This window comes from Corvus kubaryi, unplaced genomic scaffold (genome assembly GCF_017639235.1).
Source record: "Corvus kubaryi isolate FWS band 111438036 unplaced genomic scaffold, C.kubaryi_AGA036_p1.0 37172, whole genome shotgun sequence".
Lineage (NCBI taxonomy): Eukaryota > Metazoa > Chordata > Aves > Passeriformes > Corvidae > Corvus > Corvus kubaryi.
The window spans coordinates 574,299-601,173 of NW_024581047.1; the positions used below are offsets into that span (position 1 = coordinate 574,299).

Below are 26,875 nucleotides of genomic sequence, written 5' to 3' on the forward strand. Positions count from 1 at the left end.
TTCAGCTGTATCTGATGAAGCTTAGAAGTCCCACAGGGCGAGGAGAATTCTTTTTTAACTGCATTTATGATGTGAAAGATCAGCAATGATAACTTGAATTAGAAGGGTAAGAGGGAAGACTCCAAATTTGTAGTTTGTCACCTGTATAACTTAAACGTTATGTAACAGTCAATCAGCCTAGAACTTGAAGACTTCAGTTTTTGTACAATTAAAGACAAACTTGGATTCAGCGACTGTAGAATCAGAAAATGTGGGGACCATGTACTTCTAAAGGATAATCTCACTGCAAGCACTTCCTTTAGGAGTTAATAAAAGGCATATAAAAACATGCTACCAAAACATTTTCCTGAAAGTGAAACTTACTTTCTGTCAAGTAGACAAGACCAGTAGTTGCCTCTCAGCAGTGCTCAGCCTTGTCACTGATGTAATGAACACATTAGAAGCCAAGTGGATTGCTTTCCCAAGGCAAAAAACCTCACAAAGAAAAACAGATCTTTCAGACAGCCCTACTGCTTACAAGTGAAGAGGCTGTGTATAAACAAGATTTTTTCATTGCTCTTTGTTTGCAATTTATTGGTAACCATGAAAATAACTCTGTGGCCTTAGGTAATACAACTGGAGAAAGCTGCAGCATTTCAAGGGGAGAGAAACCATAGTCAGCCAAGACACACAAGATTCGTGGTAAGATGCCTGTGCTGTAGTTGATGAGCTCTATCTCCAGACATTATCACTCTTTTCCAATATTTACATATGTAGAGGGAGAGGGAAGGCAGGAAGAGGTTTAAGCCAGAGATTTTCCAATTATTTGGTTGCTTTACCCGTTTTCTTCTCAAAGAAGCCACAAGCATTTGTGTTACTGCAAAAAATCAGTACTTGAAACAGCCACCTAAAGGTGCTAACTTGGCAGGTTTATTGAGGTCTCACACTATATTTAAGTTCTTAACATTGAAGTACAAAACAGACCTATGTTTTAAGTGTACTCTATGCTACATTTCATCTCAGATCATTTGTACCTGCCCAAGACTTAGCAAATTTAGTTTTGTCATACTAATGAGTGTAAGTATACTCAGTGGTTTCTAACTTTTCCAAACCTGCATTAGGAAGAGAAAGAATTCACACTCAAGTTCTGATAAACTGGGTTTTGTCTTCACTAAAAGTTTTTTTTCACCTGAAAGTCTACCCACTGATGTAAGTGTAGAATGAAGAAGTTTACCTCATGGTCATGAGCTGGCTGTCTTGCTCCATCTGAGAAAGAAAAACAAACAACAAGTCTCTCAAAATAAACAAAACTGGAGAAAATGACCAAAGAATTAAAGTAGTTACACAACCATAATTACACAACAGTTCTAGACAGACTTGTGCAGCTCTCCTAGTAAGTCACAGAGAAGTTGTGTCTAACTTCGATGCTCTTAATGCACATCCTCCAACACAATCTAGATACAGTTAAATTCACATGAGTCTAACTCCCTTTACACGCAGCTGATGTAAATGCCACAGAATGAACACATTCACTTTTTAACAAGCCTTTAAATGAAAGGCTTTAAAGTAGTGCCAGACTACATGACTGGCTGGGAATCTTCTGTTGTTCTAGCTAGGCACATATTTTTGTCCCATTCAATACCTTGTCTGTGTGATTTGCCTTTTTGTCTGTCCTGTGCTTTCCTGCTAAAGACTTTGTAGGCTTCAGTCTTCTGATACTGCTCCAGCTCCCGCATATAACGCTCCTTATCTCTATCTGCTTCATCAAGGTATCGCTGAAACAAAAAAGTCCAAGAGTTTCAGGGAGTTTCCTCCCCTTCGGGAGGAAGGGAAGAAAAACAACTTGTCAGATGAAGTGCTGATCCATTTCACCTATGCAAACAGGAAAGGAGTGAAGAAACAATGAGATGCAAAGACATAAGATCTCTGGATAAATCTGTATTCTGGTGTCCCATTTTTCTCTCAATTTTTTATAATAACTATTCTGTTAACTTTTTTTTTGTTAGGCCTAGGAGTAACTTGCTACTAAGCTACTCTACTCAACTGAATGTTACCTACACTACAGACCAAACACTTCAGAATTCCTGTTCTGTGGCCAGGATTAAGTTCTGCTAAACAATAACATCTTTACAGATGATGCTTTATGGTTCAGACCTGTAACAATGGGGTTCCAAATACACTCTTGTTTTCACGCCCCACAGACAAAAAAGCACCACCACACACTTGGCACATCTGAGAGGTGAACAAAACATCATGGCTATTGCAAAGAACAGCATAAAAATAAAAGAGCTTGGTTTTAATTGACATAATCTATCTGCATTTTGGTTAATAGAAGTCATTTTTTATTAGCCTGAAGGTATTTCACACATCTGCATGACAGAATGAGCTTAGCTGGAAAATTCTTTAGGGGAACTGATTAACTGCAGAACATTTAATGAATGGTCACAATGCTTACTTAATGGGATCCCTTCAAGAAAAAAGTTGCTTTCTCAATTTTTTTCTCCAAATGAGTTTAAAATTCAGTGAATGTCAGAATTAAATCAAAGTGAACCTTAGTCACCTGGTGTTTTCATTAAATCATCATGACAATACATATAAGTTATGATTTCCTTACATTTGCAACACAGTTTTGACCCTGCTGATGACATTAGACAGACTTGTGCAGCTCCCCCAGTAAGTCTGCTGATGAACACTGACTGACCCAGTGTTAACATTCTGGACTGGGGTGCAAATTTGGTGATGCTGGGTTGCCATTGCTTTTGGACATGTTATTAGTCTGTAAGATATTAATTCTTCTTTTCCATCTCCAGCAATGTGTTGCTGAAAGGGCTCACCAGTCTTCCCTTGACCTGCTCTGAGAGTTAGAAGCTTACAGCTTTACTCAAGGACAGATTCCCCGGAGATTGAAAAAGTAGCATAGAGAATAGAGATTTGAGCTCAATTTCCTTTTTCCTAGGTTAAAAATCTGCCTCAGACATGATAAGAATATGTTAAAATGCAGGGGACAGAGGGGCTGAATGTCTTTTTACGTTCTCTCCCAGTAGACATTTTCATCAGGAGTATGCTCCCACAAGACATCCTCTCCATGGATGTATACTTCCAACCTTACCTAAGAGCAATCCTGACTTTTCTCTAAGCAACATCATTCTCACTATCCCTGACACCAAATCAACTGCTTTGCCTTGCCACACATTTTCCATTATGGTTAAATCACAGTGCCTATGCACCATTTTACATCATCTCTAAGTTGTACTCGACAAGCTTAGTAAAAAGCAACAAAAGGAAATCTTGGTTTTTTGCATCATCCCATTTTTCATTTTACCCTTAGAAGTATTTTTCAAAGTTCAAATATCAGGATTAAATTAATGAGAGCATTCAGCTGCACTGTGATTTAGAAACTGCTTTGCAGTAATCTCCAGCTGGCAATCAGGTGTGGACAGTAAGATACCCACTAGCAATTAACCCATTAACAAGATCCACTCCAGAAGGCCCTAATTAATCAGCCCAAACATGGCCTTGAGCTCCATTTACTTATCAGACAGTGCAAAAGGCCACAGGACTCCCAACTAGGAGACATCACATCCAAAGACTCTGGCCTTATAAGTCTCAGCTCTATCTGAGCTGGTACAGCAGAGTTACATCCAGATGGATCACACAAACTATGGGATGTCTCATTAGAGCATCCCCCCATTCTGGATGCATTCTTGCATTACCTAGAGGATACAGTTCTCCCCGAGTCACACCTGGAGGAGATGCTACGGCCCTGCCAGGGTTCATCGTTTGAACCTGTGCCCCTTACTTTGAAATATCCTCCCAAACACGATTTCAACCAAAAGCCTGTGCTCCCTTCCTCACTAAGCAACATGCCCATTTAACAGTAACCATACCCAACAAGGACAAGGGAGTGTAGCAGTACCCGTTTCTCCTCAGGAGGCAGTTTGCTCCACTCATTGCCCAGCATCCTGGTGATCTCTGGGAAAGGGACTTCCGGCCTCTTTGCTCGCAGCTGCTCCCTACGCTCGTTCATGAACCGCACGTACCCTGTGAGGGGCGATTTGGGGGCATTGGTGTCCCTAAGGGGTTTCTTCCTCTTTCTCCCTTTGGCCCAGCCTCCTCGTTTGGTTCTCTGCTGCTGCAAAATGAAAACAGAAGACAATTCAGACTGAGTGAAAATAAGCACATCTGGAAGGAATAAACAATTTCATCAGGAGTACATTGCTGCAAATACCTCCTCTCCCATGGATGCAGGTTTCAAACCTTACTTTAGAGCTATCCTGACTTTTGTCTAAACAAAGCCAAACAAGTCTCATTGTGAAAAGCAGTTTACAGTTTCTCCTAGTCCACAGGGACAACAAAATAACATTGGCATCAACTTCTGATTGCAAAATCACAAGGACTGATAATCCTCAACATGATCATCTTAACTAATGCAACTGCAAATATTTTTTTATTACTTGTTTGCTTGGTTTTGGTTATTCTCACCCTCACATACCCTCCACCCAAGTCATTTACTTCAACAGGCTTTTTGGAGAGATCTTGTGCATTAGTTAATAATTGATAACTAGTCATTTTGCACCTTCCAGATCTTTGTCCTTCATGCACAATATGCCCAAAATGTGGGTTTAAGGACAGTATACAGGCTGTCCAACTCTCATCTGTTCAGTAGATTGTCTTTCCCACTAATCACCTCCAATGGAGTAACAAACAAACTCCAAAGGAGGGAATATTTTAAGATGTGCCTGGGGCATACTGTGAGTTCACAGGAATAACATCATTATCACTCATCGTCTTGGCTTCAAGCTATTTCTACAGCAATCTCTGGACAACACTACTTTCCAATGCTATGTACATACAACTATTTTCAGTACTTCTAATGTTTCCCCAGATCAGCATGTTCCTGCCATCGTGTTACTTTTTGTTGTCTTCCTGGAATTTTATTACTTAATTTAAAAAGGACATCAGAGCTGAAAACAAACTACAAGGAGGGATACCAAACGCACCTATCAAAAAAAACCCCAAAAAACCCCAAAACCACTTCCAAGTCAAACTTCAGGTCCTTCATGATTTAGTCACCAAAAATCAGAGTTGGATGGTACAATAGTTTACAGCATAATGGTTTTAAAGACATCAGTTACTACCAGAACAGTACAATGGTCTCACTTTGCTGGCTCACAAGAGAGAAAATAAGTTATGGCAGTTGAACATTCAGTCCTGAATGCAGCACCAGCCTGTGGGCCCCTCTGGCTAAGCTGAGACCCATGTGCTGTGCTCTGCACATTCCAACTGCCAGCTATCTGTGTGCAGCTGTGCAACACAGGAGAAAATTAGGGAATCAGAAGAAGAAAATGGCAAAGGGATAAAAATTTGTGATTCTATTAAAAAAAAGTATGAGCACATAAGACAAATATAATGACAAAATTCCATGCCTTTGCTTCACTGAATAGTTACTATTATTTCATCTCACCTCCTCCTCAGGCTTCTGCTCAGTGGTTTCAGCAGCAGTAGAAGACTCATTTTGCAGCTGCTGAGCCTGTGACAAGTCCTCCACCAAATCTGGGTTATTCACAGGCTGCGAAGTTCCACCACCGAATGAACTCTCCGAATTAGCTAATCTGAAAAAGCACAGAAGAGGAGAACAAAAAATTTAATCATCTTTCCTATATCACTTCCTCCCTAATCTCCTAAAACATGCAAAAATGTTGCAAATATATTCATTCTCACACTAGTAAGAAAAAAGGGGATTTAAAAGTGATTTTTGAAGAACTGGCAGTTCCACCCAAGCAACCACTATAACTACCACAGTGCCTATGGACGTTCAGACCCAGTTTGATTTTTAAAGAGGTATTTTGTTTCATTTTTAGTGAAGCATTTGATTACACAACTTTCAGGCAAGTGTATGTTTGGATCAGAATCCATACAGCATGAATCTACCCTTCTTCAAAAATACCATAAGGAATTTGACATTAAAAGTTTCATCATCAACCAAGATACAGCTTTCTGGATGTGTTTAATGTATTTCTCCACAAATACATTTAGAGGTCTGTGGTTGTGTATGATCTTGGATTGAACTTCAGTCCACACAATCTGCTGTTCATACATATGGGTATTTAAACACATGACTAGCTCCCAACAGGCTCCAGAATGGCCATTATTTAATTTTGCTGCAAGAGCTGTATCAATCTACCTTACTCCAAAAAAGGGCGAGATGTCTGGAGGCAAAAAAGAAGACCAAACATGTAGAAATACTTCTGAAGGTACACTTGAGTGATGGACACGCATTTTGGGGCAACAACCCCCTGGACATTTTGAGCACTGTGCTCAGTGGGCAAGTTAATATAAGATTTTTGGACTAATCTCAGATTCTAAACCCTTCTTGAGGCTAAAGATTACTTGCCCTTGCTCAGTTACAGTCATGAAAATTCCTTTAACAGCAGGGTATGCTTCAAGTCTCCTTTGCTCATTTATACCAGTCTAAAGCTACTCATGTCTATGGCAAATTTTAAATATTCAAAATAACTGTTCCTATTGATGTAGAATACAGCTATAAAAATTTGACGTATATTAACAGAATTGTTATTTGAATGCCCATGGGAATATCTGTCTTCAGGGAGAACAGCATATTTTCATTACTCACTACAATCAGCAATTGTGACATAATTACTGGTAAAGACACAACGGCTGGTGAGATCCACGCCTGACTTCGAGACACCAGATTAAGTTCATATTACTGACAATTAGAGAGGGAGCAAGGGAACAAAGCAGACACCCTCCCATAAGCTAATTATATTTGGTGTTTGTCAGAAAGAATAGGAACAGCGCAGCTCTGGATACACTGTTAGGGTTTGAAGAGTATTTCAGTTTTCCTCTCCATTCCCCCTTAGCAGAGAAGCTCTCTAAACTATACCTACAGGAAAAACTTCATGTGATGCAACCGCTTGCAGCAAACACTCATGAAAGCTCAGCCAAAACACTAATACCTCTTAAACACAAGCCTAATTGGAACATGGACTTAATTTGGCACCAACAAGTTTGAAGCCCCAGATAAGTAAATCCAAATTCAGGCCCATTTGAAGTGAAAGTGTCCACATTCATTTTCACAGGGCTTTACCTGACTGCCAAGTCTGAATTTTACTTCTTGGTACTTTACAAAACAGAAAAGAAGTTTCAATTATCAAAACGCAGCAAGAATTTCATGTATTCTTAAAAGAAAACTTCTTTTGGCGTTGTGATTTTAAGAGGCCATTGTTGCGGTCTGCAAAAGCAGAGTCAGACTGACAAAAATGAGACATCAGTCTCAGTGATCAGTTTCAGACATCAGTTTCAGAGATCAGTGATGAACAGTATGTCTTTAATTGAAATCATTTACTTAGCAGGGACCACTACGACCAACAGATGCTTCCTCCCACTCTGTCCCCATAAAGTCACTTGTCTTAAGACCAAAATCCTAGAGATTTACCTTTTAAAGCTAAGAGATACTAAAGAACAGTTTGTGACCACTTCCATCAGCTCAGATGAGTTCAGGTTTCTCCTAAACAGCATCCTGTGAACTTCTATCAAGGCCAAGGGAATGTTGCAAGATTGAACTTTGTCAGGTTTATTTCTCTTTTTAGAAATTACTGAGAATGCCCTCCTCCCACTGAAACAATTTCCCTGATAAGTACAGAGATAGTATCTACCAGCCAAAGGTGAAAAAGGAGTTTCTTACCCAGTTACATTAATTTCACTACCTTCCTTAGATCCATCCTCATCTGTAAAAAGTGGAGGAAGATTGGAGCCAGCTACCAAGTTCTCCATATCTCTGGGGGAAAAAAAAATACAGGTGAAAAAGGTTAACTATGTCATTGTTACCCTTCAGCAGCACTTCAACTCAAACATCATAACGTACCACAAATTTTTTACCCCATGAACCAGTTGGCCAGTCATAGCTGATTGACTTCAGGACAGATCCTGAGGGCAGATGTGCTTAAGGTCAGACCACAAAGACCGTAAATGACACTTCAATTCCAGGTTTCCATTTTAACTGAGCCCTGTGCCAATGCCACAGTGTTGTTGGAAATCCCTGCAATTCTATTTTATCCCTCAAGATAAATCTTCGTTCACCATACTCAGCAGAAAGGTAGGTAGATCCTGCTCTTCCAGTCCACCTGCCTGATTATTCTTCACTGTGCACCCTTCACCACAGGTTTGTGTTGACCCCAGAAAAAAAACTGAAACCAAGTCCCCCCTGAAGTTTCAAATTAAGATTGTACTAATAATTCCTTGTCCAGATTTTCACAATTAATCTATGTGTGCAGTTGAGTGCTAAGTAAGAGAACACAGCTATTTAGAGTATTTTACCTTCAATCCCATAGAACAGTTACTGAAGCACTACCAACTGCCCCCAAGTTAGAATTAGTTCCATTTGTAACCTTGTGGCCTGTCACGGGAATTTAATGTGAGAGATGAAACCCAAAGCTTAATCAATCTATTTATCCCCTTCCTTACTAAAATACAAAACTGTTGTATTTTAGTGGTAAAAACCCAAACAAAACCAAAAACCCTTAACAAATTCACTGTACGATTATGAGTCGCCAGTTTAGGCCATTTTGAAGGGCCACTCTACTTAAATTCCTGTTCCTTCAGTTTAGGAGTCACCCTTGATGAGCAGCAGATATTCAACTTGATTACTGCTATCCCTTTCGGCCAGTACACTCGGGCTTTGGGCCTCAAGGGACTGAGGAAAGCTGTCATCTTGTACTGCTTTCTCCTGGCTTGGTGTGCTTTCCACTCAGCACTGAAATCCAAGTGATCTGAGACATAAAATCCTGCTCCATGTTTTTAATATTATATGTGTTTTCCCACATCCCACCCCAGGTCCAAACATAGAGGTTTTTTCTACAAAGGTCACTGCTTCTTACATCCTATAGGTTTTGCAGATCTCTATCGCAAGAATGACATGGATGATATTCACCCTTTTTCTCTTCTGTTTTCCAGCTGCTGAGATCCTTAAACCATCCTCAAGGATCCTATCATCCTGACTCCTTATCTAGAAAATAATTAAAGCTAAGCAGATGGTGGTACAGACACTGATCTCTAGCAGAGGAACACCTTTACTTGTGTATAGAAAAGGCTCAACCAGGAGTGAAGAAATCAAATTCCTGTGCTGCCATTACAAACCAGGGACTGAATACAGTTTTGGGGGTTCAGCCTTAGAGCTGTGGCACAGCTGGAGACTGACCAGCAAAGGGCTTCCAGGATGCTCAGGGATCTAAAGCACCTGGCCTGATAAGGAATGGTGAGGAAACTGGGCTTGCTCAGTCTGGCAGAGGGGGCCAAGGGCCAATCTAACAGAGCTTAAAGCTACTGGATGGCAGTGGCAGAGATGGCAGAACCAAATTCTTGCCAGTTATACTGGCTTTGGAGGTTCACGCTGGACACCAGGAAGCGTTCCCAGAGAGGTGGAGTCTATCCTGGTAGATTTTAAATGCTGAAAGCTGTAACTGACCTAAACTAGTGTTGGTAATAGTCCTGCTCTGAGAGGAAGGCTGGACTAAGATGACCTCCCTCCAGATGTCCCTTCCAAGCAACATCTGCAGCTCTATGAATCAGAACTCCACATTACGGGGTTTTTTTTCAAATCCTAGCATCTCTGATAGGAAAAGAAAGACAAATAATATAATGCTGTTAAGAAAAGTAGTGAGATACTCTGGTGAAACAAATATGATTTTAATCCTTAAAGAAGGCAGTGCAAACAATACTTCCTCACACATAGAAAAGAATCTACACACATAGAAAAGAAACTACATCAAGGCTGGGACTTTATGTATCACAAGAAATCTGAAAATTCAACTAATTTGAAAATTAAGCTCTTCACTGATGTCCAGGAAGCTGTTTAAGCACAGCTTCTAAATATACAATATAAATTGCTTCATGCAGTTATCAACTAACAGGGAAATTAAGTTCTGCTTCATGTTACACAGTATTCATCAGTCAAAAATCTTAAATTATGATTTTTAAAAAAGGAAGCCTAAGCAATTATGCCCATTGTGACCTTCTCACCAGGTCCTGATCTGTCTGCTCATATATGACCCAAGCTCACTTTCAAACTGCAGGGAGGCAGCTGGACACCAACCTTAACAACATATAAACAGAACACAAACACAGGAAGCTGGGAAGACCATACACTTTTTTTATTTATCCCATATGTTTTAGATAGTAACTCTTTCAGATGACACTGACCCACATCCTAAAGAAAAAGTAACATCAGTGAATTTAAAATGGCTTCTAATCAGTTCCAGAGAGCAAGAAAACAAAACAGTTGCCCTAAAGCTCACTGAGAGCAGATGGGAACCTACACAAGTCTTTCAGTCCCATTTCTCAGGGATAGCCCTTCCTGCTTTACTCCGAACCTTTGCTCCAAAATCGCTATCCACTTAGTTTCAACCCCACTGCAGAGCTACATGTTTATTGAAACACAGTTAACTAAATTCAGGGCAAAAGAAACAATGTACACTTAGTTTTCTAATGGCTTGCACATCTCCCCTATTTTCATTTTTTAACTATTTCTACCCAAATGCAAAAAGAAAACTGAAACTGCTGTTAAAACTCTAAACCCTACCAGCCCTACAATTCAATGCAAGGAAGCATCTCTTCCAAATAAAACTAATTGAAACTGGAGCAGCTCTGAGTTCACTGTACTGCTACACTACTGGTTGTGTTGGCTCAAGAAAGCAATCAGCTAAGCAGGAATAGAGAGACTGATTTATTCATTAAGAGCAGTATCTGATAGGATTTCAAAGGTTCAACTAACACATACACTAGCATTAGTTACACTTCTTTATGAGCCTAGAGAAGATCCTATGCTATCAAAAATGTGGCTGAATTTATCATTTTCTTTCCCTCTCTTCCCTCATCAATCATGATTTCATGATATAGAAAGTGGACAACAGTATTTCATAACTTTCAGTTCAAGTTTTTCAGCTGGACATTTTGGTTGCATGCCAGAGATCATACCTGTACAAAATTGTACAGAGTGAACCAACATGGTCTGACAGAATTACTCAGGAAATGAAAGAAAAACTTCTACAGCATAAAGATCCAAATGCTACTACACACATCAATACACACAGAAGGATGAAACAGACGACCTCAGCATAGCACAGCTGCACTTATCTGTCAGGAGCCAACTCAAGTCAGAGCAGCACAAGTTCATGGCCGCACTGTCCCAACACAAGCTACAGGTAGCCTTTCTTCTCCCCCACCGGGCACTCCTGTCCCGTGGCTAGCCCCACGTGAGATCTCTTCCAGTGCCTAAGCAAAGCAATCACTGCACTGTCCAAAATGTTCACTGCTTCCACAAAACGTAACCTGCTCTGCCTGTGTACAGTCATTCACAACTGAGTGATGTGAGGCTGGGCTCTGCAGTGTCTGCACAGGTCTGGCCATGTCATAAGCCACTGTCAAATGCAGACTGACATCCTCCTCATTCCAAGGCCAGGTCGAGTCTTAAGATGCCCCTGAACACTGGGAAAAGGGTGAACAGCCCTTAATGTTGCCTTTTCAATGACTACATTACAACAGATAATCTTAAGAATAAAAAAAAAATAAATTACTAAACTCTTTAGCCATACAATTACAAGGTAAGATTATAAGTACATATTATTTATTACAGTTAAGCGTATTTAAATATGAAGTCAGCATCAGAACTCCAACTTGCAGGCTGATTATAAAACACTGCAGGAGTTCCAATTACCTCATCTCCAGCTCTAGTTTTAGAAACATTACTGCTGAGTGAAGAATTTTTCTCCTGAAGTCTCTCATCCCCCTTTGCCAGAGTAAATAAGTCCAAATTTTACCATTCAGAGGATAACAGATTAAAAAAAAAATCTGCTACATCACAGAAGAGCCACAGTATTCCTTATCTCAGCATCAGAGTCCAAGCACTTCAGAATGCAAACAATCTAAATTCAGATGATTTACTGAGAGAAAAACCCACAGAACCATCACTTCCTCTGCCTTTCCACACGCAGCCAGAACATCAGAAACAAAACTGAAGTAAGTCCATCTTCTATTAAAACCACAATGCTTTTGGAGCAGTCAGAGGAAGTTCAGATTCCCTCTGGCAGAGCATTTTCTTCCATCATGCTGAGCAGAAGCATGTTATCCAACATACTTGGCTGCAGAAAATCACATTTGACTTTTTCCCTACAGGCAACTCATTAGACAAAGGTCTTTGTGACTAGGAAAATAGCAAGCTCAACCCAATGGGATGAAGGTTTTTCTGTCAAACTAGAAAATATATACCAGAGAACAACCAACTCCTTTTATTTTTACTTCTTGCCAGTAAAAACAAAGAAACACTACAGACCAAAATAGAGACTTGCCGGAAAAAATTCCTGAGTTCCACTGCATTTCCAAGCAGCTTAAGGAAAGAAGGGAAAGATGTAAAGCCTAGGTTTATTTGGGTCTTTGCAGCAAACACTAACAAAGCTGTTCATATTCTGACCTTTGAAACACCTGTCAAACATCTGCAAACATGTACATTAAAAACACAAGTGTTCAATTCTGCATTCTACCCTCAGTCATATAAAAGCTTTAGGATGAGGCACATACAAGATATATATGTATATGTAATCCCTGAATACCTAAAAGCAGTAACTGTGGTTACCTCTGGTACCCAGAGGGAAGGCTTTGCTATCTAGCCCTTCACTGCAGGCATTACATACCTATGGATTAGGACAGTTCATTTTATTCTGAATTAACTTTGCTCATGATAGCATCAGTTGCCATTTAAGATAACACCATCAACACATACAATTCTACAAAATTAATTTAATTCTCGTGTTACAGATCTCACTTGAGAAAACAGAAACCATTCCAATCACAAAAAGTAACTCTCAAAATAAATCTTGAGAATTTTTTACTTTTCATTAATCACTCTACCTAAAGTCCAATAGATGACTACCAGGGATGGGACTGGGTTTTGTAATCTGCCCATAAAAACGTCTTCTGAATTTCCAGTTACTATAGGCAATTTAGCCTACTTCTTCACCTACCATTTGAAAATTTCTCTGGGATCTGAGGATCTCATATTTCACAGGACAAAGTTTTCCATCAGCTCCTTCCACATAAACAAGGTAAAAGGGATACCCCATAAAACCCCACAAACCAGCAGCCACGTACCGTCACAAAGGGCGCCTGAAGCACAGACACTTCTCAAACCACAGCGCTTGTAAATCACCCAAGACCTCACCAGAGCCTGGTAACTCCCCCAGCAGTGAGCAGATGGTTACTTCCCAAAACTGAAGTTCCATTCCTCTGATCATTTATGTCTGTAAGACTCAATCACTCACTGTTTGTGCAATGCAAACATAAAAGTGCCATAGGCAAAGCAGTTTATTAAAAAATGTAAATGAACAGACTGAAGTTTTTCATGGTGTTTACCCAGCTCAAACATTTACCAGCATCACACAAGTGAAACAAGAAACAGTATTAATTAATGCTTGAGGAGTACTTTGATTTAAAATACCAAACAAGTATTCTGAACTAGAGATAACTGAATGTCAAGGAATCCTGATTGTGACTGGCCAGTGAAATGCAAAGTTACATATTTGAAAATAAAATAATTGAAGACTGCATACACCTGATGAGATTGAAATAGTTTTAAAGCTATTTTAGCACTTTTGCTCTCCCTCAAAGCTTTATTCATCACAGAAGTTGTAAAGGAGTACAGCATATACTCCAAGCTTACTTATATTCTGCAAGAGGAAACTCTGGCTGCTGCCACAGAGGAATACAGATTGGAATTTTTCATGCACAGCCACCAAAACAAGTCATTACAGCCATTTTACAGAATATGGGGTCAAATACTTTGGATGTGAGAATATACTGAGAAAGAGATTGAGTATATACTTAAAAGAATGACTCACCACAGGCATCATGACCCAACACAAAAGCATCTACTCTGACCTCAAAAGCCACAAAGACAGCATGGAACTGGGTATTTTAAATGCACTGATACGGGCACAGGGACAAAGGTTAGAGGAAATGAAGTGTGGGAAGAGTCAGTGATTCTCACACAAAACAAGCAACTCATTCTGCCTGTTTTCAGAGAAGATCCATCTTTAGAAAAAAATATGACACATCAGCTTCCATACATTTTTGTTCTTATATTCTTGCTGTTGCCATGCATTATTCCAACATAAAGCCAGTGAGTTTGAGTACTCAAACCTGTCACGTAGAAGAAATCACACTTTTTAGATAGCCTTAGATGCGCAAAATAACAGGCATATAAACCTGAACAAAAGAACTGCTATTAGCAAATCCTTTCTAATGGCAAGAATAGTGAAGAACTGGGTTAAGCTGTTTGTTTCTAATCTGGTCTTAAAACTCTCTGGTAATAGTTTAGTATCTATCAGAAATTGAAGTTTGGAGGTACATTGCACAAAGGGCACCAAAACCCCTTTTCAGCCAAGGCTTGCAGTCCCACATGGTACCACTGGCATCGCAGGATAAAAATTGCAAAGACCTTGGAAACACATTGATGGAAAAACTAATAAGGAAAGTGAGCACAAAAGAACAGACAAAGGTTCAAGTAAGTATCAATACATCAGTGGACATTGCTTACAAAACCTTGTCTGGATTCCTGAAAAGAAAAGAAACAGAAAAGACAGCCCAGTCCTGCCAAAGCATTCTCTCCAGGAACAGCCGACAGCTCCTTTGACCGCTGTTAACAAGATTTGAAAGCTGTCTGAGTCCACAGACAAAATGTGTTAAAATGGATACTAGAGTAAAAGACTACTTTAAAAATTTAGGGAAATTTAGGGAAATTTAAAAAGACAAACTTTATGCTCTAAACTAGGCACATACCAGGATTCCCCTCTCAGCACCAAAGGGAGAAAAATTTTAAAATCATACAAAACCCACGTACTTCCATGGCTCCATAGAACAGTTAACTTAAATCAACAGCAGAATGTAGACAAGTTAGAATAAAGCTTTCCCTATACTCATCTGCATCCAAAAGCAAGAGGAAATTAGAATATTTAGCATCATGAATGGAAAACAAGGGGAAAAAAGCAACAAAAGTGTTGGGGTCTCCTCCCCTGCCATGGAGCCCTGGGAGAGGGGCCCTGAGGGGAGACACGGGGTTTCCCTGCCCCTGCTCAGATTCATTCCCCATTGGTTGGTTGGGGTTCCCTGATAACGCCAAGGACCCTCGGGTCCAGTGACTGCGGAGTTCCTGAGCTGAGCCCCGGCCATGCGGCTGGAGAAATAAACATCTCTGAAACATCTACCACCAATCTGTCCATATATACTTCGCTTTCCACAGGACTCCTGGTTTGAAATATACTTGTTGCAGTAATCCCCGCTGCGACACAAAAGCATAAACCCACTGGAGTGGTCTGATTGCTCTCCAGTGTTAAGCAATACATAAGAGATCCAGAGATGCATGTGAGGGATGGGAATATGCAGGCAGAGGGCATTTTTGGAACACCTGTAGCATATGTAATGAAAATAGTTCGTTTTGGAGCTGAAGTAGGATTGAGAAAAAAGCATCCATGCCAGCAGTGTGCTTAAATATCCTAGGCTGAGTGCTTGGAACAACAACTAAACATTTGCAATATTGGATCCGATCCTCAAACTGTTTCCAGTAGCCCAAAGAAACTGCTCTGAGGGCAGAGGTTAACTTCTTCCCACCATCTCCTTTACTGACTTTGCAACCTCTTCTTTGTGCATCTCCTATCATATCATAGGCAAGAAGGCAAAAGAAGTGAGGGAAAAACCCTAAGAGTAGAGTATCACTGCCTAGAGCTTGCAGCCAAAGAGCAAAGAAGAACCTGGGAAAAGCACTTCCAGGACTCAATCTGCTCTTCCAACTTCCCTCTTCCACAGCTGCTCCTCATATGCTGGAAACAAGAAACTGCAGGTGGGAAACACACACAAGCTTTGAAAAACAGTGTTGATCTATGCACTAAATAAATTTAACCCTAAAAGAGAATGTAAATCTTTTCAAAGAGGTTGATGATTGAACAGACATGAGGATGGAGGTCTCACACAACACAATGTCTTCAAGCACTTACATTTGAAAAGATTACTAATTTATGTTTAGTTACAAGTGTTCTGAAAGGTATCTGGCATTCAGGTTTGAGTATTTACCATATTTAGCAAACAGCAGATTTATACTGCTTTTACATTTCTTTTGCATGATTTCATTTCTATATATATTTGTTAAGTAAATATGGTTCCTCTGAGCTAAAGCAGAAATATTATCCCAACACCCCTATATATGGGTAGAGATGTATAGTGGGTTTAAAGGTCATAAAGGAAATCTCTAAAAGCTAAGAATAAAACCAAACTTCAGAAACAAACTTTGAAGCACTACCAATCTTAACCTTTATTTTGGACATCTCAACTAATTGTTAGTCTTTGCTTGGTTTCAGAGATCTCGAAGTCGCTCTGAGACTCTGACCTGAACACACATCATGCAATTCTTACTGCAAAGAGAAGTAAGAACTAAAGTCTTTGTGATCCTTGCAAAAGGTCAGAAACACTCTGGTTTACACAGCATTAAATAGTGGGAAAGTGGAAAAACATTTCTATTTTCAAAAGGGCTACAACATAGATTTCACCTCAGTATAATATCATAACCTGAAGTTCATTGCCTTGAGCAGAAACAGACAAAGCCAACTGCTGGAAAACAAGAGTTCAGGCACCGCTGTCTTTTTTGATTTGTGAAGCCTAAACATTTTACAACAGAAGTGCAAGCACAGAAAACTTACTTTCTTTGATTACCTTTTGCAGTCTGTTAGAAGTAAGCACACAGATTAGCTGAGGATCAAATACCACATTTAATCCCCAAAGTTAGCTCAAGGGCTTTGAGTTAGACAACTGCCTTCTCAGCCACCAGCATTCCCTTTTCATTTAAAAAGACTCCTCTGAAAAAGCACTCATTTATATTTTGCTCCTCTCTACATATCCCAAAACAAAGGGAAAAAAAGCATAATATTGCTTTATTAGCATTTTATTTTTAAAAATAAAAAGTCTTCAGATTTTATGAAAACTTCAATCATATTTGAGCTTATAGATGTCCCAAGATAAAACATTTATTACAGTAATGGAAGCTTGTTTTTCCTGGTCTTCAACAGTCTCCCAAAACAGCTCATTCCCACCCTGGAACTGTTTCCTGACCTCTAGAAAGGGTCATCTATGTATAACTCTAGACAAAATATGGCCATAGCATTCCAAAGCTCCATGGTAAGATCACCAAAAAGAATTCAGCAGGTTCAGTTCACATCTCAGCTGAGCTTTGTTTTTCATGATAAAACAGACACGCAGAAGAAAGTGTTAAGTAAGTCTCGAGTAAAGCATTACCTGGCTGCTTTAAGTAACACACACATCCCTCAGCAGTGAGAACACATTCCCAAAACACTCCAATCACCAGTCCTATTGCTGCTTGATCAGTAACAGCAATGAGTAAACCTCAGAGCAGGTTGCACTGTGTAAATAAAGAATCCTGGGAGAGTAGAAATTGCACCAATCTCAACACCTCCCATCCACAGCACAACAAGCCCAGGTCTTGGAGTTTAGCATGTAAAAATCAAGCAGCTTATTACTTGAAACTGTGCCAAGTAACCAAGCTGAATAGGAAACCCTGTGTGAAATTTCAGTTTGTAAAAATTGTGGCTTTTGACAATTGAAGTGTATTTCATTTACAGCTAACTGTTCAATTAACAAGAAGCAAAAGCATTCATTCACTTCACAATGAAAATTTCTTCTACTCAAGTATCCATGTCTTAATCAGCATGGATTCATTTGTATTGCTATTTAAAATGCCTTTCTCAGTAACACTTGCTGACATCACCCAATAGTTACACATTTTATATATAAATATTTCCTAAGCATACAAAAAAATCTGAAGATTCCAACCAGTTTTGCTGATTAAGATCCACCCAGCAAAGCATGTGTCTAGTCACCACAGTTTCTTTGTTGGCTGCAGGGGAAAAAAAGGAAACAATGTGAGAAAGGTCCACATTTTCTGCTATACTGAATTAAACACACTCCTAGAAGTCAAGAAATACATCTCTGGCATCATTCACATTTCATGATTCCAAGTTTAGACTAGAAGTGACTTCTAGAGGTCATTTGATCCCAACACCTACTCAAAACCAAGGTGAAGATCATCTTTATGGCAGACACCATGTTACACTGTCTGGCTCAAATCCTGATGAACACTGATTTAAATCATCAAATGCCCTCAACTGCTTTGGTTTTTTGATAGGAAGGTTACCAAGACCTAAAGAAATAAGCACTGCTTATTCTCAGGACACAGGCAGTGATGGATGGAAGACAAGACAAAGGCACTTGAAGAAAGCCCTTAAAATGGCCACAGGAACGGAGGTGTATCAGACAACACCTCCCCCAGTCCTGACAAAGCTGGAGGGACAGGAGAGTAAAAGGACACTGGAACAGAGAGAAAGTTTTCACTTTATTCATCTATTGACCAGAAAATCCATCAAGAACAACCTTAGCAAGGAATCCAGGATCTTCTCTTCCCATTAGTGAAGCTAGAGCTGAACTTCCAATACAGCCCCGAATCAAAGATTCCCTCACCCTTCGAATTAAGCTCAGATTTACTCTCAACTCCGAGTACAACAAGCAGTGTTTACCCCAACTCAAACCACTTCAACAAACTAAAAAACAATGACAAGCTGCCATTTCCAAGAGGAGTTCTGTGTTAGGCTCACTTCACAGAATGCAACTTCCAGCAATTTCAAGTAGGTTTAATTCAGTAGCAGCTTTAAGCAGCTTCTTTTTCTTTTCTTCAAATGGAGACCTTAGCTCAGGGCTGCTATGTTTGCCACTCCACTAACTAGTCCACTTGTTCAATATCTTCTGTCCTTCAAGTGGAGGGCACACCCAAATGAACTGCACGCATTTTTACAAGATTATAGGGACAGATGACTGAGGGACCAAGAAGATATTGTAACATCAAGCCCTTCATCACACATAAGCAGAAGTTCTCATTTTTAGCCTGACAGAGGATATACTGTTATTTGCATAACAAAAGGGCTTTAAATCTTAAAAGAAATAGTCAGCACTACATGAAAAATTGAAGAGACATTCTGTGCCAAAGCTGGATTATGAATCACCAACTAACACTCCTGCCACCAGCAGCATGAAACCAGTGATACTCAAGCCCTACCTGAATAACCACTGCAGTACTTAACACACTTGCAACCCCCCATCTATGTTCAACATCCAAAAAGCAACTGATTTGTCAACTATTTCACTGATTTGACACTTCTGTATTCTTTCAATAAACTGCCATTCTAATTACCTGTCTGGGTTTGCTGATGCTGTCGTGCTTCTTTGCATTTCATTTACCTTTTAAACACTAAATTATTTAGCAGCAGCAAGTCACAGCAAATGCCAGGAAACCCCTTTATCTGATCTGCAAAACCTCCAATTGCTCAAATTTCTGTATTTTTAATTACAATGGTATACAAATACATCCACAGAACTGAGATGCTACCAAGACACTCAAGCCTCAAAACTGCAAATACGACAGATACATTTCCTATTCCACACTGACAACTGATTTGAGTAAAATTTATCTACATGACAGACCTTTTCCAGGTTAACTTTGGGGGAATATATTGCTGCATTACCACAATCCTGACGCATCACTTGCCCAGAATCCCCTACTGATCAGTCACTGATCTACATTCACACATGCTGGAAGGAAAAAACCCAACCATGCATCAGAGCTGAAGACCAGTAGGTCCCTACATTTATATAGCAATACTCAAATGTCTCCATTAAAAGTCAATTATAGACACTTAGCTGACAAACATTAGTGACCTCAGACTAGAGAATAAGAAACTGTGCATCATAAAGAAAAAAACTTTTCTAATGTAATTCCCAGATGTCTGTAATATAAAGGCACTAAGGTAAAAGCTGAAGTTAATCTTTTAAAAAAAGTTTCCAGCCTTTACTATGGATTTGAGATCTGTCTTCCCACTCTTCCTCACTATAAAAGTGCAAATCCTTTGTGTGTGGTTATTTGAATATCAAGACTCTTCCATGTAACAGCAACGTGAGAACAAAAACTCAAGGAATGTGCTGAAAAGTACCTTGTGATCAGTTATTTTCTATGTGCCTTGCAAACCCCTCCTGATAAATGTCTGTTCTGTAATTCCCTTGAGAAATACTCTGTGGAAATGACTTTGGGACAGAATGTATGTTTTTACAAGTAGTGATAAAATTATATAAATAACTTGCCTAAAAAATTCCAGACATGTAAAGTGTATTTCTATAGAGAAAATGCAAGTAAGCCATCTGTAACAGAGTTCACATTTTTTCATACTTGCAATGAACTTTAAGTTTTTTAAGGTTAAAACAACATTAACAGAAAAGATTTCTCAAGTAAGAAAAGTATCTTTGATATTTGGACAATTTTCACATCACTGCACATTCAAAACAATTCACATAAACTCTCACAGTCCAATATGCAGTTAATAATTCTACAGCTTTTTATATCCAAATGTAAACAGAAGAGCAATCAAATCTCATGTCAAGACAAAGACAACTTGGGTTAGTCTAATACAAATACCTGCAAAGTTTTTGTACTTTCCAAAAATCTCCTGGGCTAGAACCAAAAAAGCTAATTTCCTTATAAAAAAGCTGCAGTACAGGCACAGGCTAGAGGGGATAACTGTGATCACTGTGACCCATTTAACACCAGGCACTACTCTCTGCTAAAAAACAGAAACACAGAGGAATTCAAACCTACATCATGATTATCCAGTCTTGTTTTAAAGACTAACAGTAAGAAGCATCACTGCAGCAGCTGTCCCACATGGCTTTTATGCACACAGTAAATTTGTACAACTTCTTACTGCAGCAGTCACGTAGATTTTGTTATGATTTCACAGGTTAAACCCTGTAAGATAAGAGCCTGTATCAAAAAACTCTGATTAAGTTGTTATTTGATAAATGTATCATTTCAAGAAGTTAAACAAAGCTGCACCTGCATTTATTTTTAGGTGAAAATATGCCTTAAACTCATGTTCAAACTGATCCTTTTTCCAGTGTGCTAGCAACCCTTTCTGAATTCCAAAGCAGCTGTAGCAGTGCCAGTGCCAGCTGCAGAAGACACGTGTTATACCTTGCCTGTTAAGATTCCTCTGTACTCTTATTTATACCTAAGGCTTAGCTGCTCAAGCTTCACTAAATGCTAATGTTCCCAAGCTGGATTATCCAGTCACCTCCAACACCTCTTCAAGTCAATGCTCCCAAGGAGGCTTTCCCAGCCTACACCCGTCCTGAGCTATACTAGTTTTAATGTGACCAAATATCAAGTCTGGTTTGCTTGAGTACACTCTTTAAAAGCAAAAAGCTGAACCAGGTTAGTCAACCACAACTACTGAAAAAGCACTTGTCACATTACCTCTCCACAAATAACCAAGAAGTTTTAAATTGATGGCATTTTGTTCAAAACCATCAAATTTCAGCAAGCAGTATGAATCATGCACTATTTGTTACTTGAAATTGACATTTAAGAAGCGGGGATCAAACTAATATGATTCAGAAGCTTTTCTCGCATTTTCTTTTTCCTATACTCAGAGCTTTAAGAAAAAATATTTCTGCTTCTACATTTCAAGTAAATGTTTGGTGTTAGGAACAATTTACAGAATCCTGGTGATGTCACACAATGGTTTATACACTGCTGTCAACTGACACAGAATGGGAAACTGGCAAAATACTGGTTGCATAAGTTGGAAGAGGCCTGAAATTGTATTTCTCTAATACTCAAGCTTTGCATATTTTGATACAACCTAGATTTAAGGATAACTTACAAAGGAGTAACTTGCTGCTGCTAAGAGGGGAAGGCCTTGCTCTCTCCTCCTTTCTCAGCTGGTTACAGCAATCTCCACAGCTTACTGGACATTTTATAGAGCTATTTAACTCCCTAACTCTTCTCTTTGGGAGAATCCTGGGAAAGCGAGGAGGCTGGGTATCTTCAACTAGACATAGCTGAAAGGAAGGGCTCAAAGAAATACCAGAGCTTATTAAAAAAGAATGTGTATGGAAACTCCCACTGCCATGTGTGGTAAAGTCATATTAAGCTTTAAGAGCCACCTCCAATCACCCAAGGTAACTTTTTGGATTCATTCTGCCAGCAGTGGGCTGTAGTTTTCACAAGATATCAAGAGAAGCATCCAGAAAGGTCCTCTGCCTGCATAAAGACAAGCCAGGTGCTGGAAGGTGCAGACAACAGCTGTCCATTGCCTAAGGCTACAGTTTCATTGCAGCCTAAGCCTGCTGAGCTACCAACTACTCCTAGAGCATCATCTTTCAGCCTGGCACCTGTTCCCTGGACAAATCACATGGTGTTTCAGCATGCTGAAGAAACAGAAGAGCATTTAGTTCATTTATCAAATTAGTTTATGCCAAATGAAAGGGTGAAATGGCTCAGCAAAGGATCCAAGAAGCAGCTGGCAGAAGAAAAAGGGATGGAAGTAACGCAGCCAGGAGTTAGTGATGTACATTGCTATAACTCCATAGGCTGCAATTCAACTCCCCCTAAAATTTTACTGCTGCCAGAAATGAAGAACATTTGAAGCTATTCCAGTAACAGAGGGCCCCAAAATAGTCTTAAGTGGGACAAAACACAATTACCAGAAAAAAATTAGGATATCATAAGCCGATATGACTATTTTTCCCCCTTTCCAATCTAAAGCTAAACATTTATTCCCCCGATGAAAGATGAGATTCTTCCCCATAAGTCTGGAAAAAGAACTTCAATTCTACAATCCTGATTCATTTCTTCTTATTATTTATTACACTGGCTTGTCATATCTTACATTAATTGCAGCAATTTCTTATCTCAAACTCAGCAAAGAGTAGTTGGAGTCTATTCTGTCCTGTTTCCCACATATTGAAACAGTGAGGATTCAGTCAAATACTGGTTATCTCGATTTCATTTCAGCAGCAGCATGAGTCATGTGCAATAGCAGCTAAAACATATTGCAGTAAATGCACCCTGAGCCAGCACTCTGCTCCAAAAGATTTTAGTAGGTGACCTATGATAGTTACTGACTAGATGTCAGGGCTGGAAAAAAACACATTCCAATATGCCTGTATTTCAGGTCTTTTGGAGACTCTGAGGATTTGCTCATCTGTTCTAGAAATCCCACAGAATTTGTGATTCTTGAGATATTCCAACAAGATGCTTGCATATTTGAAGAGATGGTAGCTTTAAACAGAACATCCTTCTTTAGGAAGTCTTACATTTTTTATCCTTTAGGTATCAGAAGATATCTTTGTCAATGTTCTGGGTAAGTGAAAATGCAAACAAGGCAGACCATTCTTAAAGTAAGCAGGCGAAAACTGGGACATAAGAGCAGCACCGTACCCACAGAAAATCTCTAGCATGCAAGTAAGACAACAACACCCTTAAAGCTAAACTGTACTCCAGGCTTTCTTCTCTTACCTCTGTGTGCCGTTATCCTGCACTGGGAACACCCCCCTTGCTCCCCAGTTTTCCTGGCAGAAATGCAATGTTAGCAAACTCCAGATTTCCAAGTGTGAAAGAAGATTCACAGTTTACTGCTTCTAGTACTTTGCTCAGTGTTGATCTGTTTTCTCTCCTGTACAGTCTCATACTATTACCAGAACTTGTTTTGCCACAGCTCTCTCTCCATTGCTTTTCCAGACGTGGAGACTGACACTTTCCATATATTGTTAGGCACAGCATATCCTCAAAACTGGTATGGGACACAAACTCCATTACATGAGAAATTCAGCCTTTGATGAACATATAATTATGGCCCAGACACAAGCCTAAGATTACTTCGCCTCTTCTTATACAAGTGATGAAGTCCATTCTCCCAAAACATCCTTCATTTCCATTACTAAATGTTTTGTCAATTACTAGATTTCAGCAAACAATACCCCAAAGTTAAGAAACAACACACCAACTTATGTCCAAGGCTTCAAAGCAGCCAAGGGAACTCCAAGAGGAAAAAATGGTTTATTTCTTAAGTAACAAACACAAAAATTCACAAAACCGCCACTAATTCATGCCATACCATTTACCTGAAACAAAAGGAAGTACAGAACAGACACAGCTAAGTCAGATCTGCTTTAACCACCATTTGGTTAAGACTGTCTGAGAACCCCTCCAAATAAAGCCTAGCAAGTTCTGTAGATGACATTTTGAAGGGCAGTTGAAGACAGTTTGTTGAGTTTCTTTTGGCTGCAAACAATCCCTCAGACACCACCGTATAATTAAAGCTATGAATTTATCATCTTTTCATATTTGAATACAATAATAAAACAAAAGTAGACTTTTCCCCTGGTAATTCACTACATTGCCAAGAAATCCTCTGTGTTTTGCACTTGTCAGTGGAAGAGAAAAAATGGAAAAGGGATCTAGAAATAAATCCTGTCAGTCTTACGCCTCTAGAAGTCAACTAATAACCAACACTTTGACTACCCTCATTCTCTTATGCACTTCACACATTTTTATTGTCAGAACAAAGCTTTATGCCACTCAATCTTGTGACTGAAAGATGCTTTGCCATTTTCATGCTATCACAGTATCCTGAACTGCAGGCTAAGGGTGTCCACTGCTTACCTCATGACTTATCCCAGCCATGATGCACAAAAGGCACGTTCCAGTGTCTTAGATTTACATTTCCTTTTACATGAAGAAACAGTATAAACAATCCAAGTCATAAGAATTTCAGACACAGTGAAATATAAGGTTTATTTTGCAATCACTGTATGTAAGAAGTACTGTCCAAAAGACTGAAATCAATCAGCCAAAGTCAGCTGTTGCCACAGTCTCCTGCAAAACAGTGCAGGATTATTTGTTTCTAGGATTAAAACTGTTAATAAGCCGCCTTCAAAGACAACACAGCACAGCTTCCTTTTAACATATTTACTATTGAAACACTCTAGCCAATAACGTGCCTAATGTTTCTGAAAGATAGGTTTTTTTCCAAGTACATCAGAACTTGAAAAAGTAAGGTCAAGGAACAAGAAAGATTTCCTAATAAATTCAGAACTTGGAAGAAATCCAGGTATTCCACACTAAGTGGTTTTGTTTCCCTGTAACACAGAATGAAGATGTCTCCAAATAAACACAGTCACTCAAAGTAGCTGTAGCTGCAATTCATCAAAAGCTGTCCTTGTCAAACTGGTATCAAGTAGACCTTCAGAAACCAAATGTCAGTCTCAGCTTTGCCCCCAACAGCTATGAACAGTGCAAGTTATTCCTTTAATAAGAATTAACCCTCTGTGGGATTAATGCGCATACAAAAAGCTTTAACATATATATCCCAACAATCCCATTATGCAAGAGATTAAAACAGACTAGTCTGGCAATAAAATGCTTATCACCCGACTTGTCCCACTGGCAGTAACACTGGCAGTGCATGGACAAACTCAGATCTGGCTGTTTTGCCCTCAGAATGCAAGATCCAGTATCAGAATACAGGTTTGCACCACAGAATCACAGAATAAGCTGATTTGGTAGGGACCCACAAGGACCACCGAGTCCAGCTCCCAGTAAAAACTACCAGCTGCCATAAGAGCCAACAGCTGTGCTGCTGATGCCACTGGACAGGAAGAAGCCACTCCTGAAGTCAGACAGCAACACTGCAGATCCTGCCAATGGAACCTGACCTGCATCAATAAAGCTTTAATTATCACTTGACTGTGTATTTCAAATATATATTACTAATAAAAGCTTTAGCTACCACTTGACTGTGTATTTCAAACAGCCATCAGCTAGCCTTAGCTGCTTTCATAAACTAATCCCCTGAAAAAAATAGTGGTTTCTGAAAACAAACTACTCTTAGTAATCCATACCTCGTGAACACTTAGTGTTGAAGTGTTTTTATCGATCACTCTTCTTGTCTTAAAATAGCAGAAGTTTAACAGCTCCCATGAATGCAAGAAACATTCCCCCTCTCTTTCTAAGGGAAATAATGGAAGTAAAAAAATAAAAAAGCTAGAAGGAATGCAGAAAACAACCTCATTTTGGGACTCCCAAGCCAATCAGATTATAGACTGAAACAGCATGTTATTAAAGGCATATGAACAACTGGAAAGAAGAAAAAAGACAACCTTTCTGTATTCACCTACTGTCCTCAAAATTGTTAAAGCATGTTCCCTTGAGTTACTCATCTCTCCCACATATCACTGTCAAGAGTGTCTCCATTATTTTAAGTGCAGCCTCTTCACCTGTGCTCTAACAGTTTCTCACAGTACATTCCACAACACTTAAGAAAACGAGCACAGCTCTGTGTGCACTGCAGCAATGATGAGCAGGAATACTTAAATTTTTCAACCACAGCCTGGAGAGGGCAGGAAGTACAGCAAGAATTCAGAAACTTGTATGAGCCTGTAAACTTGAGAAAAACGTCATTCAAGAACTGGTCCTAAAACACTTCTTATTTAATCAAGGAGAAGCAATTAGTATGGAAGGCTGAGCCTGCCTTGGCAGGTGAGGAGATACACCTTGCTAATTGGGAACACCTGGATACTGAGTGACCCTTTATTTAAACGCATTGTGAACAGACACACTAACAAAGACTACAAGTTAACCCCAACACATTAGCGTACAATTTTCTCCATTTCTGTGCTCTGACACTTAGAGTAACATTGTAATGTGATATAAGCAAAACCACGGCTCACAGTCAGTGCTTGCATTCAGCAGTCCAGCAGCACCAGGGAAATCAGCACCTCTCCTTAGCTCTCGGGGCAGTCCCGGCCATCAGACACAGGAAGACTGAGCCTGGCCAGGGAAGACACCCTGCAAGAGCAGAAGGTGGAAGACAGTCAGAATCTCTCTCCTCGTGGTCGCTTTATTACGAAGTACCAGAAATTATTATAGTCACCTTCTAAC

General features: G+C 39.5%; 1 protein-coding gene across 4 annotated transcripts in view; it reads right to left on the bottom strand.

Moving 5' to 3' along the window:
• Nucleotides 1-26,875, bottom strand: part of HMG20A (high mobility group 20A) — a 37,192-nt gene that overhangs the window by 8,495 nt on the left and 1,822 nt on the right. For 2 of the 4 annotated variants that reach the window (XM_042021788.1, XM_042021787.1), the window contains exons 2-7: nt 26,665-26,782; nt 7,685-7,777; nt 5,444-5,591; nt 3,896-4,111; nt 1,622-1,754; nt 1,214-1,245 (exon numbers count right to left, since the gene is read on the bottom strand). In XM_042021788.1, coding sequence (XP_041877722.1) covers nt 1,214-1,245; nt 1,622-1,754; nt 3,896-4,111; nt 5,444-5,591; nt 7,685-7,773 — 618 coding nt within the window. In that variant the 5' untranslated portion in view covers nt 7,774-7,777; nt 26,665-26,782. The remainder of the gene's footprint in view (nt 1-1,213; nt 1,246-1,621; nt 1,755-3,895; nt 4,112-5,443; nt 5,592-7,684; nt 7,778-26,664; nt 26,783-26,875) is intronic. The other 2 variants (XM_042021790.1, XM_042021789.1) reach the window with 1 other exon arrangement.